The 14,939-nt window shown below is 40.8% G+C and overlaps 1 protein-coding gene across 1 annotated transcript in view; it reads right to left on the bottom strand.

Moving 5' to 3' along the window:
- Positions 1-4,077: 4,077 nt before the first annotated feature.
- The window catches only part of LOC142336430 (tubulin alpha-1C chain-like), a 34,548-nt gene continuing 23,686 nt past the window's right edge, over positions 4,078-14,939 (bottom strand). Inside the window, exons 5-8 of the mRNA XM_075385262.1 lie at positions 6,350-6,548; positions 5,526-5,716; positions 5,001-5,165; positions 4,078-4,446 (exon numbers count right to left, since the gene is read on the bottom strand). Of these exons, the coding sequence (XP_075241377.1) occupies positions 4,240-4,446; positions 5,001-5,165; positions 5,526-5,716; positions 6,350-6,548 (762 nt within the window). The 3' untranslated portion in view covers positions 4,078-4,239. The remainder of the gene's footprint in view (positions 4,447-5,000; positions 5,166-5,525; positions 5,717-6,349; positions 6,549-14,939) is intronic.

Raw genomic sequence — 14,939 nt, 5'->3', positions numbered from 1 at the left:
GCAGTTGATGAACCTCACATGTATTTTCGAGAAAACTCAAGCGTTTCAAGAAACGCCATCACGCGTTTCAAAGTCAAAATTGGCTCATATTTTTCTCTAAATTTGACCTTTTTGGATTACTGAACGGCACTTGTTATCAGTTTAGATGGAAGTAGACGTTCCAAAACCTACATTTTAAATTCTGGCTTCGTGGCACACGCGTTCTTTATATCAGTGAACACTGTGGTATTTATGCACAATCCCTTTAATTTGAAAAGTTTCATTTTCTTGAAAAAATGACTGCATTTGGATAAGCCACAGAAGGCCAAGGTGTTGGATTTGAATCTCTAAAGCGAACCTGAATCAAGCTCATTCAAAATTCAATTGCATGTGGTTTGGCTGCCTGTGACCCCAGCAATATGAGTTAAACTGCGCATCTTATCCCGAAACATTGAATTGGCTAACCACTTATCTAAAGAGAAGAATGAATAGAATCGTCTCTATATTTGCTTTGTGGTTTGTTTATCTGAAACTTTATTGATGAAGTTTGTACTAATTTAACTGATACAAAAATGAGTGAAATGAAGTAACTAAATTGACCTTAAAGCCTAAGATTTGTTTTTTAATAATGCCTTCAAATGATTTACTATAAAAATCCTCAAATTTGAACATCTCCGTTTTAGATGGTCACCAAAAATTGATAGAACAAAAGAAACTAGAACAAAAACAAAAAGAATTAGTCATAAATTTTTAAATGCCCATTCAGGGTTATTTGGAAAAGGGTCTTTCTCTGAATCGGTTTCGGTCGTCTGCGCCAAAAAAAAGTCGGCACAAAAACTGATAAGTTGGTTTATCAGTTCGTTCTACTTTAATAAGCAAATTCTGGGAATCCAGTTGACTTTTTAGGGAAAGTTGAAATATTTCAAATTAAAGATTTTTAAATTTCAACAATTCTCTATTTATTTAACAGAAGGCTAGCAAGAAGTCAGTGTCAGTTAAAATTGCTACCCTAGAGAAAGAATGCCATTCATGATGAGCCAGAGGCCCTGCATTCAACCGATATTGCGCTTTATGTGGAATTAAGTAACAAAGGATAAAGACATTGCATAATAGTTGAATCGTAAAATTGTTGCCTCGTCGCCATATCCCACACTGTAAGTCCCTATTCACCTGTATTAAGATATTTTCTGTGAAATAAAAGCTGAATGGGCCTTCCTTATTTGTTAGTGGTGCTGGCTCGTAATGACAATAATTTTAAGATAAGCTCATTGTTCCAACATTTTTTCATAATGGGCGAATATTTATGCGAGGCTGGCTTTATTTCAGCCAAATTTTAAGTTTCGGTATACGCATCGTAGAGGAAAAAATCATTTTGTAGGCCTCAAGATTCAGTTTTGATTTAAATAAAAAGTTGTCAGTTGTAACGACAATTTTGAAAAGGAAAGTCACTTGGGGAATGAGATCGCGTTGGAAGTTAGGATGAAAACAAATAAGAAATTCATAGTAAATTAGTTGAGTTGAAGGGAGTTTTGATCGTCAGGAGTAATTCAGCAATTTCAAGCCCAAAAGTTGACGATTTTCAGTATTTGACCAAAAATTTCGAAAAATTTTTTTCTAACAAACTTGTCTGAAATTTTCATCTTTTTCATGTTTGGGGAAAATAGACGTCTTCAGAGCGTCAAAATAGCAAAAAATTAACTTAGCCAGTAAATGTAAAACTAAAGCCAGAAAAATGTACTCATTTCTAAATTCGAATATCTTTTTTGCAAGAAAATATCTCATCAGAATTAACAATTTCAGTATCTTCAAATCGCGGTGACTTTAAAAAACTTTTTTCATACAATGAATAACAAATCAATCATATTTAGTGTTGAAAAGTATAGTTGGAAATCTTTTCTTATCTTTTTTTTTATTTCTATTCTTTATTTTGCCAGAGAAAATCATTCGAACTAACTTCCATTAATATAATGCAACACAGACGAGTTGAGGGTTAGAGGTTTTATGGATAGCCAAAAACAAATTTTTTATAGTTTGTAAAAATTGGAAAAATGTTTGACTTCTAAATGAAAATTTGTGCTCTGAAATTTCAATTTGAAATGATCTATTCCAGACTGTGGACAATTCTGTACATTGAAAATTTAATTATTTTAATAGTGGTGATAATCCTTATAATTGAAAATTAAAAAAAACTTCCCTTTTTCAGTGCTTAACAAAGTTATTAAAAATTTTTGTTATATGAAAAAATCAAAGAATGAAAAAGCCGAAATTCAAAACATAATGATGACAAAAGTTCTTCAGTACCACTAAATAAGAGCGTTTAAGGTCAGCCTTTAAAGTCCCATTACATGTTAGACGCAAATAGAGGCAGAGTGAAAAACCTGTCGGAAATCTCAAGTTTTTAAAAATTACGTCATTTTCGCTTCAATTTGTGTTATAAATATCTTGAAAACCAAGACTGCGTAATAGATATAGCTGGTAGCACCTCTGCAATTTTATATTAAAAATGAATTTACCCATGATTCTCATTTAAAATCAAAAAACAAAAAGTTTCAGAAAAAATTCCTTTAAGAATTTGTTTGTTTTGTAATTACCGCTAAAATTGTCTCAAATAACCACACCTTCTTTATTAAATAAAGCAAACATGACTTAATTGGACAGTGACGAACTTTGAGTAAAGATCAGTTGCTAAATAGAAAGTTTTAAAAATTTTTTATTCTTGTCGTATTTGAGTTTGATTGTTCGCGCGATTGTGAAGGTGTATGTGTGCGTGCCTGTGTAAAGCCTTTGCTGCGTGTCTCTTAGAGAGAAAGAGAGGGAGGGTTAGTTCGAATTTTGGACATAAATAGAGGAAGAGTACTAAAACTATACAAAAAATTATTGTTGGGTACAAATCGCGGTTTGAAATACGTTGAAAACAGAAAGAAGCAAATTGTCCCATCGTGCTCATGAAACATAAAAATGACAAAATTTTCGATTTACCTCGACCATTGACCCAAGAAGTTCACATTTAGTGAACCAGTTAAGTCTAAGACATGAGCGATGCGAACCATGGGTGAAGATCAGTTGCCATAAAGACAATTGAAAAATTTGTTTTTGTTGGGTTATTGTTCTTTAGTTTTTTGCGTGGATGCTCTTCTGTGTTTTCTGTGAGTTCGTGTGTATGAAATCAAAGGTATGTGGTATGTGTGTGTGTAGGACAGAGTTAGTTCCTTCAAGTGATGGACCGAATTAGAAGCGGAGTGCAAAAACTGTAAAAAATCACAAATGGAAAAATTATGCAGTACTTCCATGAAAGTCCGGCTTTCGCTATCTTCATAACTAAATTCAATTTTTGTAATCTCGCTGGTAACACATCTGCGAAATTTTAAAAAGTCAAATTTTTATTATGATCATCAGACATCAAAGAAGACAAATTTTGTTTAAATTACTTAAAAAAGTTCTATTTCAAAGTTTAAAGCCAAAATTACAGTTACCGAAACAAGAAAAGAGCAAAACCTAATTGAATGTGACGAACCTTGAGTAAAGTTCAGTTGGTAAAATAATTTCTTTTAGTGTTTTTGTGGTGAGGTTTGTTTTTTGTGATTTTGTCTGTGTGTGGTGTGTGTCATTGTATGGATTGTCTAAGTCTGAGTCCTTCAAATTGTACTGCACTTACCTTTCTAGATTATGCTAAGTAGTTCTCCTTTTTTTCTGCCAAAAATAGACATCGTATTTTTTGGTTCAAACAGTACAAGTATTTTTTCTAGCGAATGCATATAGGTTGCTGTCGGATACTCCCAATGGTTTCTCTGACACAAATTAATGTTTTTGAGAATTATGTTGGAACATACTGTGGCACGCACAGACTCGCACGAGCCATCTTGTTCGTTTATCATTTCAGCTTGTCAATCAAACAGCTTAGCAATATTCTCATCAAATTAGAACCCCTAATATTGTGTCTGCAGCAAACAGTGCTGCCAGCATGACAATTAATTGTTTGACAAGGCCATTAAAATCCTAATTTGAAAAATTTTCTATTTTTTGTTCTGTAGGAATTGAAAATTGCCTTATTTCGCGAATCTTTTTCGGTGGAGTGCTTAACTTGTACTATGAGAACGATAAGAGAAGCAAAAATATTTATCTTGGTTAACGCTACAACCCAGTTTTTCAACATTTTTGTCGAAAGACTGTTTCAAATTTTTTCACATGCTTTTTCGCTTGTACTATCTCCAATTTTTGTCAATTCTTGTCCGATAAATGTTTGATTTTGCTTTTCTTTGCTCATCCATCCTGTTCTTCGGGCTCCTCCCTTTCGAGTGGTTCGTTCACACTACCACCACCCTCGGCTGCACTTCCTCCGCCTCCTATTGAACCCTTGGGTTCAGCATCCTGTGGCTCTTTTTTGGGTGAGTCGTATCCGGCAGCCTTGATGCCAGTCCAGCTGGCCACTTGACCGTGCTCTCTCTCCAAGTTGCTCTTCATTTCCACCTTATTAACAACAATGAACTGCAAACATAACCCACGTGATTTTAGTGTAGATGCTTGTGAAGTGATTGTGTTTATGCTGAACGTATTTAAATTTTTGCTCAGTTTTAGCTTAGACCTCTAAAAATTAATCTTCCATTTGTTTGTGCAAGTGTACGCATGCTATATTTGTTCCTGTTTTTGTACTGATATTTCTGTTATGTCTTGCAATGTTAATCCTGAAACCCCTCTTTCAAAACTGACCGATAGATTTGTTTCGAGTTTTCAGTTAAATTGTGTTTGTTTTTATTAATACTCCTTATAGCTCAGCTGTAGCAACTTGTCGCGCATTCGCATATAACTTGCTATTAAAAATGTACCTTAAAACATATAAATTACCTCAAAACTACGAACAATTCTAACCATTCAGTTATATAAAAGACAACATTTCAAGATAGAAGTTGGGAAAGATTTGAGAAAACAATGAAAAAAAACAAACGTTAATCAAAGCTTAACTCATTCAGAAATGTCTATTCATGAGTAAATAGTGAATAGCTAACTTGAAACTGATCAATTACCTGAGGTCCGTATTGCGTGAAACTGGGTCTTCCAGTCTGTTGTGGTTGACCTCCACCTGGAGGCTCCCGCTGGCTTATGGCCCCAGCTCCCCCTCTTGGCATACCATTGCCACCCATCGGAAGACTCCCTCCCGCACCAGAGGGATCGCGCTGACTCGCGGAACCCTAAAATTAGCAAAGTATTTAAAAGCACCTCCAGAGTATTATCAACTTTTCAAAACGCATGAATCAGTACATTATGGTGGCACGTTTTTTGATACTTTGTATGAATCAGCATACCCAATTTCAGTAACTAGTTTACTCTCTTTGAAAAAAAAATGTTTTTTTTGCGAACTATGAAAATACTTCTGCTCGAATTTATAAGTACGGCGCTCGACTGTGTAATTTTTTGGAATTGTAATTTTAGTCAGTAAACCCTACCCACCCCCCCCCACAAGACTCTTAAAGACCTTTCATAAGTCGAGGCCTAAAATCTGGGTGTTCTCTAGTGTTGCTAATGTACCTATCAAGTGTGGATTTTCGTACCTGTGATTGCCTGATTCCGTTCTGAGGAGGATGGGCTCCACTTGATACCACAGACATGCTCTGCTTCTGACCAGTACCATCTTGACCTCTTTGGGACATGGAGGCTGAGGCATCCTGGTAACTGCCAGTGACTTTGGGTCTATTAGATGGCACTTGATAGACACTGTTGTCACTCGGTTGCATGTCTTGACCTAAGAACACAAATCTGTTTCCAATTTACACTTATCTACGAATTTTAAGCTGCGATCTCTAAATGGGTCTAGTGATAGAATGATTTTTTTCCTTTTTTGGTTTAATACGCCTGCGTGAACAGACTATGGTCATAGTCTTATCGATAATCACATCCTTAGTCTTATTGGTAATGCTCATTTTAAGACTAATGCTAAGATTTGGGGTAATAATTTGTGAGAATAGCTATTACATTTTATTACTGCCGTTATAAGAGAATAATTATAGATGGGCATATATTCTGCAGGTGGTAGAAAGTAGTAAGTCTGGAAACCGGAATACATGCCAGCCAATTAACGCATGGCTACAAGGGAAAGAATAAGACCTCGGGGCATTTTGTCATTATCTCATTTTTTGAGCTGAGCTCTTCTTATTTAGGGTACTTTTTTAAAGCTGTGTGACTTAACTAAACTCAATTAATGGAAGTAGGCAAAATGCTGTCGAAGTACAAAACTGATCTTTATCAGCTAAGACTCGTGCAAGTGGACGCGTAATCATACAAGCGCCTTCAAGAGTTTCAATAGATAACCATCCCTTTTGATTCAGGTCTTTGTTCAAATCTTCATACTCTTATACCATTGAGACAAGGGACTCACCAGGTGCCATGGGGGATCCCATCAAGAAGTCCTCGTTTGCCCGACTGTTACTCAGCTCAGTCATCTTCTGCTGTTCACCCATGAAATACTGGAAGGGTTCTTGCACCCTGTCTTCCTCCACAGCTGAGTCTGGCACCCTCTGGGGTTTGTCTCTGTACGGGTAGCCATCTTCTGACTGCTGGTCTGTGTTCTGGACTACCTGTCAAATTAATCAATTTTGAGATCATGCTAGTTGTTTTCAAAAATTCTTACGTATTCGTCGTTGAACGGAATGCTAAAAAGCAATTAGGAAATCGTATCCACCCATCAAAGTTTAACATGATTTCATAAAGGAAGTTTTCTGGTTGTTAAAGTACACACGGAGTAGCTATAAATAGTGTAGAATTTCGTATTTAGACTAGGTTAATAGACGGGGAGACACAACCACCCGAAATCCTAACTTGAAAGGTTTATTTTGGTGGAAAGGTTTTCTTCAAAGTTTACTCACGGTGTCCCCGGCTTGCTCTGTCTCCGGCTCGGAATCAACTCGGTTGCTCAAAGATAACTTGATATAATTTGATAGAATAAATCAATAGATTCAAGAATAAGTCAATTTGGTTTTAGGCAACAGAAAGTAGTTCAAATTACTATATTGGAATTTGTCACAAGATCCCAAACTCTCTAAATCAAACTGAATAAGTAAAGTTGTCTACTCTGATATCAGCCTCACGAATCTCTCGTTCTTGGCTCTCGATATTCTTTACAAAAGTCTTTCTTCTAACAAGAAAGACCAACTTTACTTCACAACAGCTGTTCTCTCTATCTCTCTCTTTTTTGTTACTCAAGTTGAACTCCTCTACGATGTCAGAGTTATTTGGAGCCTTCTATAGCTCAGCTGCCACAACAAAAACCATGTTGGTTTACTCCCTCTTAGCAACTACTCGAATCACGACGTATTACAACGCGTGAACAACAAATTTGTTCAAACCGCTGCTATGGACAACAAATGGTCCTCACTTACGCAGAGTTCGTTATGACTTCAAAAGAACAATTGAATGACCTGAACGCCTTCTTTATACAATGCTGACTTCTACTTAAGCTATTCAAACTAACACAAAAGTCGTATCAGACTTATGACGCTACCAATTAATCAATCGGTCAAACTATGAACTCAAGAATCTAAGCCTTATTTGGAAGTCTAAAGTTCCCCCCATGGTATCTCTAAAACAAATTCCCTAGAATTGACAACAGCGGAACTTGCCTCAAGATATGCACTAACTCCCTACCAAGTTCGATCACACTGAGGTAAATACCGGATGATAACTAACTCTCATAAATTCGGGCCCCCTCAGAAAACCAACATTGCACCCCCTCAATTCTTAAGTCGGCCTTTTTTTGTTTCATAAAAGTCTGGTTTGTCAAATGACGTTAAATTGCACGCCAACAGTCTTACTAACAATTTGATGGTAACCAATTTTCGAAATTCAAGTTGTATCCATTTTTATTGCGACATTTTTGTGATAAAAGTAGGATTTACCAAATTCTACACTCCTCGGTTCTAGACTATTATTCTCCCGAATAATTTCTAAAACTGGGAAGAGACTAATTACTATACTCATACTACCTTAACCACCTGTCCCATTTGCTTTAATTTGGTTTTAATAGTAATATACTTTAGAATTTAGGATCAAATCAGCCTCTTTCCACCAATCGTGAAACTTTAGCTGACAAAAACGCAGTCATCTTCGCTGGAAATAGTCTCTAGTTCAAAAATTCCTCCACTCTCCGACTCCGTCGATAGCTCTTCGAAGTAGGAGGAGTAGCTGGTAAGCCTGTCGGTAGACCCCAGCTTCAGCGAGTCGATGCTCTCTGAGCCAACACTTGGATGGAAGGAACTAGCTCTATCGCCCTCCTCTGCAATCCCACCGGAACTGGCCGACCAATCCTTCAATAGGAAGCCCCTCAGCTCGTGCCATGGGCCACTCCACTCCCCTCCTCCAGAAGGATAAATCCACCGTCTTCCCTCAACTGCACTATCAGATAGTGGAAGGACACACGGATCATTTTGATTCGTAACCTCAGTCCCAACATAAAGGACTCCCACACCCATTTCTCATCATCCTCTAACTCATCCGGGTGGTATTCGGGGATCACCGGGTACATAGTTAGATCCATCGCGAACGGGTGTTGGCTTTTTTAACTTCACTTCTTTAGCTCTCTGAAGTCTAAGTTACTGAACTTAGCGTTAAGATAAAGAGAACAAAATGAATTGTCTACTTGTGACTTTCTCATTCTCTACACAGTTTATCCTCTCCTCGGTCACTTACACTGGTTTCATTCTTCTTGAATCTCATTATTTTTTAATGGTTGCTTGCAGAACAATCAACTCAAAGCTGAATAGAACTCGTTAATTCTCAACAGCAACAAAAAAAATGAACAGAAATCACTTCTTTGTACCACCAACGCGTGCTTATTTTGACTTCTACTGTATAAATATCCCATTGTTCCAAGGCTCTAATTTAAACAACACCTTATATCTTATCAACGCAAAACAAAAACAAATGACCAACACCAACTATTACGTTCCTGCGTTAGAAACTTTGGTTGGGGAGGGATTTTCTAATATTCAAATTCAGGAAAGTCCCGCAAATTATTACGAGTTCACTATTGTCATTGACCCTGACTCAATTGATAGCTTAATGTTTAGCACATACGAGACTTACGAATTTCTCAACTTGATCGAAGGCCTAATTAAATCGGGTCAGTTGAATAGCTCGTGGGATGTCGTAAGCTTACTAGATGATCTGAGACCACGAGTTGTGTTCCCCAACCGCAGAAAGGAATAATACCTGCTCGCCTCTCCCCTGTATTTCAACCCTCTAATCCATACATATTTCTTCCTTTACTCTTGTAGCCTTACCGATGCCTACGTATCTTATATGCTTAAAATATTTTAGCTTTTCTTCCTTTTATCCATCGATCAGTTTTCGAGAGTTTGGGATTTTAAAATAAGATCATATAGATCTCGTATATACAAGTAACACGACAAAAAAAGTATTTACAATGAAGCGCAGTTTTATACCCATTCCGCCTAGAAGTTAAGGGGGGTTGTAAAACCCATTGGAGTTACCCTGCATACTCCCTAAAACAATTGATATCAATTACTGCATTGGTGGGGGGGGGGGTTGTTCTAGGCTGGCGCTTCATTTCTTTTAATCTATATACAATGAAAGTAGCAAGTAATACTGTGATTAAACACTAGAATGAAAGGGTGATTAAGGCCTACCACATAAGAAGTCGAAGTCAGAGTAATCAAGGTCAAAGTATGCAAGCTTAATTCTGAGTATTATCCACTAGTACAGGAACCGGTTACTTCTCATAACTCCCCACCACGCAATTGTTCACCAGGTGAGAAAGACCTCTCCTGGGGTAGCGACACTCTCTTCACTCTCATACCCATTCCCGTGCTTCTGTCACGTCTTGGAGTCTCTGACATCGACGCCGGAGAGATAGCCGCCTCATTCAGTTCGAAGATCGAGTTGAAGCTGGGTGAAGCTCCAAGAGGTGGTGAAAAGCCAGGTTGACCGGTGTCAGGTCTCGATGAAAAGTCAGTAGTGTCATCTCGGGGTATCCTCGACCACGGAAAGCGGTTCATTTGTTGTCGGAAAAGTCTCTTATACAGCGGGGCGGGGTTCTTCATACAAGATCGATAGAAAAGGTATGCCATGAAGAACAGGACTATGGCTAATAAGAACCACACCACGACATTGGCTGGTCGGCTATGATACGCACTCCAATGGAAAGGCATGTGCTGGTTAAAAATTCCTCCGGCAAAAGGACGAGAGATCCGCTCCATACTTTCCTCGTCCACAGACTCTTCGGGCAATTCGATCAGGTTAAGTCTTAGAACCTCTAGCATTTCTCCATGAGCTTGATCACGAAAAGCATTGGGGATCTCTGCTCCCACTTTTTTGGATTCCACTTTCCTTAGCGTAGCAAATAGGGTGCGCAGCAAAGGATGTTGCTGGATATTGATCACCATTCCGCTGCTGTACTGACATGTCCTGGGGTCCGGGTACAGAATTAGAGTTCCACTGGGGTTCTCAAATCGTCCATCGCAAGGCGGCCGGAGCAAACAGCTACGACATCCAGGAACTGGATAACCAGTCTGCTTCAACCGATGAGTAAAATTGAAGAACTTGTAAGCAGAAGACCTGGCTGTAACCAAGTAAGTCGAGTCGTCTAAGTAGTCCGCTGTTGGCTCCTCTGGTAGTACAACAACTTCCTGCGGGCACAGCTTCAAGGCGGCGGCAGGAAGGTCGAAAAACAAGCTGGATAGACAAGTGGCTTCACTCGTTCGAGACATTGAGAATGGTTTCAGACACAACTTCAGACGGTTGGTTCCTACACAGTGCGAATTAATTTTCTCTTCAGACACTTCAGCGAAATGGTCTCTTCACTCCGACACTAGAAGGTGAGACTTTCGGAACAAATATTGGGTTGCCGTAACTCCATCATCAATAGGTTGGGGTAACGCCACAGCTCGGTAGACATGGTACAATCCGCTAGTGTGATGAAGAGGGATATTCACGAGTACATTAATTCCCGTGGTCGTTATAACCGTAGAATCCACTAGCTCAAATCCGTAGTAGGTCATCAGCTCGGATCGAGGTGTGGCTTCCCGCATCCTGTCTAGTTTCAAACCATCAAGGACCTTCTGCAATACTTCTGGTGGAATTAGGGTAGGTGGAATTAGTCCCCTTGTCAATGAAGACAACGCATCATCCAAAATGTATCCAAAGTTGTGCAACCCGATTTTGAAAGCAAAAAGTTCCTCACGCAGTGCGTTCAAAGCTTGCGAGTAATTTAGCATGGCCGTTGAAAATCGTGAAGCCTCCTGGTAGACATCGTGATGTTTCGAACTGACGCATAGCCGCTGGCCATCCAAAGCTCCGTCGGTTTCCTCCAACAACCGATTCATCGCATCCCGGATCATTTGGAAGTTCGCATTCGCATCGTGAGAAACCATTTTAAACTGGTTCTGGGTCTTGTTAGGTGAATGCCCAAGCAAATGAATCCGCTCCCCGGTTTCCAAAGTTATTGTCCTGACAGCAGTGTCAAGAAACTCTGCCTCCCGTCCTAACTCGTCAATTGCTTGCCTTCCTCCACAAAATCCAAAGAATGAGAAGTAGTGATAGAATCCCTGCTTGAGGACCGGAGCCAGAACGATGGCGTCCTTGACTCCAATCAATAGTGGTTTCACCCATCGTCGCTCCCCACTGTGAATGTGTAAAGAACCATTGATGAACGTTTCGGCACGTATCTTCATCTCTGCTAGCACTCGAGCAATGTCGTCCACTTCGTATTCTATCCCCTTGAGTGCTATGTAAGTGACATTTATATAGCTCTGCGTCAGTTCCTTGTTTCCACAGATTCGTTGTTTGTAGTAACCATTCCATCGTTTTGCAAACTTGAATTGGAAATCTTGAAAGGCAAAGTCTAGGTGGGTCTTGTTGATAGCCGGAAGAATAGGAAAAGGGATGGAGACCCAAGTCGACTCCATGGCACTAGCTAGGATTACTGGCGTCTCCGTGGTGAAAACCGCTCCTGCCGTATGATTGAAAGAGATACCGTCCAACTTCCTTGCTTCCATCGGTCCCATCACCGCAATTGAAATCAGAATGAGGTTGAAAGTCAACATTGTCCAGTTGAATGAATCCTAAACAGCCTGTCGTTAGTTGGGGTCGATAACTAAAAAGTGTTGCGTTAAATTGTTAGTAGGTGGTAGTGCCTCCCCCCATTTCTATCAGTTATTCGTCAATACCCAGCCGAATGACTGGGCGGATCTCTCGTCTGCGTCGTCTTGCAGTTCCCGTATCTGGAGCGACTACTGTTACCTCCCTAGGTTCAGGAACACCAGATGACTGGTCCTGGGCTAATTGCTCTGGTTCACAAAGAGTTGACTCTGCTTGTGCATCGTCAGCAGTTACTGGCGCTTCCAGCCTGCCCCCATTTCTTGGAATTTCCTCCGGTACCCTGGCTGGTTCCGTTACAACTTGCTCGAGAAACAGTTCCTCCAAGTTCGGCACGTCCTCCTCAACCCCTTCATTTCGTTCCCTTCTCTGTACAAGGCGTCGCATCCTCGCATTCTGCTCTGTTGGGCGTAGATCGAATCCCTCTTCTTCCCAATCGTCTTGATCTACGTTTGGATGTTCCAGAAACCCTTCGGACCTGAGAGCCGTAGTCCTCTTCTTTTCCTGTGGGCTCCAATCATCGCCTTCCTCCAGGTACGATTTGAGCATATTGTAGTTTAGTATCCTCCATTTTGCCATTTGACTTGGTTTTGCTACTTTGTAATTAACCTCCGATGTTCGTTCTAAAATTACATAAGGACCCTCCCACGGCAGGAAGAACTTCCGAGATTTTGCTTTATGCTTTGAGTAAACCCACACTTTGTCCTGCTTTTCATATGGTTTCCCATAGACTTTCTTGTGGTATTCATCCTTCTGCCTCCTCTGGTTTACTCCTAGAGATTCCCTAGCGGATGCATGAGCTTCTCTGAATAAGCGTGACAAATCCTCCGCAAAGCTGTCTCTTGTTAGTTCATCGTCATGGGGCTTTGGATAGAATAAGTCTATGGGGTACTGGCACTCCTGTCCATACACAAGGCTGTAGGGAGTTGCTTGTGTTGTCCTTTGAATTGTGGTGTTGTAAATAAAACTTAAATAGGGTAACAGTTTATCCCATGTTCGTGGGTTGTCCGCACAATACTTCGAGATGACATCGGCAATCACCCGATTGTGCCTCTCAATTTGCCCGTTGCCTTGAGGGTGATATGGTGAGGTCCTGGTTTTATCAATTTTCAACAGCCTGCAGACCTCCAGCATGAGCTCACTCCCAAAGTTCTTTCCCTGATCCGTGTGGAGTACGTCGGGTACACCAAATCGCAAAATCCAACCTTCCACAATCTCTTTTGCTACATCAGGTGCTTCAGTACCCTTCAATGGGACACTGACCACATACTTCGTGAACAAATCTGTCATGACTAATATGTGCTTGGCTCGCGTTTCGTTGTCCATCGTAACTGGACCCAAGATATCTGCTGCAACCATGTGGAATCGTATCCCAACTTTAAATGGCCCAAGTCCTCCAATCCTCTTTCTCCCAGCTGTAGTCCTAGCTGCACACGGCAGACACCAAGCAAAATTCTTTTCAACATCTTGTCTCATGTGCTCCACCAGAAACGTTGGCGGATTCCCCTTAACGTCTTCTCTACAGCAAAGTGCCCCCCACTGACTGGGGATGCGTGCAACTGATCCAGAATTTCCTTCCGACCCACTACGGGAACAACGATTTGAAGTATTGGGGGTTTTCCGTCCCAGCAATACCATCGCCGGTAGAGGATGCCTCTCTCACGGTGAGTTCGTTCCACCTAGACCAATATGCCAATACTTCGGGCCCATGCTGCACTGCTTCTTCTCGCGTCACTAAGTTGGAACCAAAACTCTCAAGATCTCCCGGATTGTAGGGAAGCCACAGGAAAACTCAGCTAATAGCTTCGTCCTCCTGCTGCATTTTCTCTACATCAGGCGTCTCTCTACTCCAAGTTATTGCTTGACCATCCAGTGCATCTTCCTCCGAGTCGGCGCCTCCTCCCAATTCTTTTCAGATCATTCCACAAGATTCTCGGGTTCTTGCCAAAGCCACTTCTAGGGAAACAGGCTCAGGACAACTACCAATCAGTTCTTCTCTCTCTCCGGGAGCCCAGTCTGGTTCTTCTGACCTGCGTCTTGATAAACCGTCAGCATTGCCATGTTGATTGCCTGCTCTGTGCACAGACATGAAGTCAAATTCCTGAAGCTTCTGAATCATCCGGAATGTCATCCCATCCGCGTCCTGTCGAAACATCCAACGCAAGCTGGCATGGTCAGTTCTTAGGACGAATGGAACGCCCAACAGATATGGTCGGTACCACTTCAGAGCCTGTATTACCGCCAAAGCCTCTCTTTTGGTGGTCGAGTACATCATCTCTGTCCGGCTTAACACTCGTGACGAAAACACCAGGGGTCGATCCACTCCATTGATTTCGTTGGAAAGTACGACCCCAATGTTAACATTACTGGCATCAGTGTCTACAATGAATGAACCCAAATAGTCTGGGTACTGGAGAACGGGGGCAGTCACCAGCTCTAATCTCAACTGGTCAAAGGATGCTTGCTGGGCTGGGGTCCACTCAAATCGTGCACTCTTCTTAGTCAAATCATGCAAGGGTTTGGCGATGCTTGCAAAGTTCTTGATGAGTCTTCGATAGTAGGTAGCGAATCCAATAAAGGACCGGACATCTCTCACTGACTTGAGAACGGGCCATTCCTTAACTTTTGACGTCTTCTCGGGGTCGGGGACGTTCCATCTACTCCGATGACGTGACCTAGATACACCACTTGTCTCTGGAAAAGCTGACACTTCGTCGGCTTCAATTTTAAATTTGCATGACGTAACGTCACGAACACTTCTTCGAGATGCTTCAAGTGATCTTCTGCCGTCTTACTATAGGTGAGGGCATCGTCCAGAAAGATGAGATTAGTTTGGTAGATACTCTGCTGAAATAGCT

The sequence above is a fragment of the Convolutriloba macropyga genome, chromosome 3 (assembly GCF_964194025.1).
Source record: "Convolutriloba macropyga chromosome 3, txConMacr16.3, whole genome shotgun sequence".
NCBI classification, from domain to species: domain Eukaryota; kingdom Metazoa; phylum Xenacoelomorpha; order Acoela; family Convolutidae; genus Convolutriloba; species Convolutriloba macropyga.
This window is presented reverse-complemented; position numbering and strand designations above follow the sequence as displayed.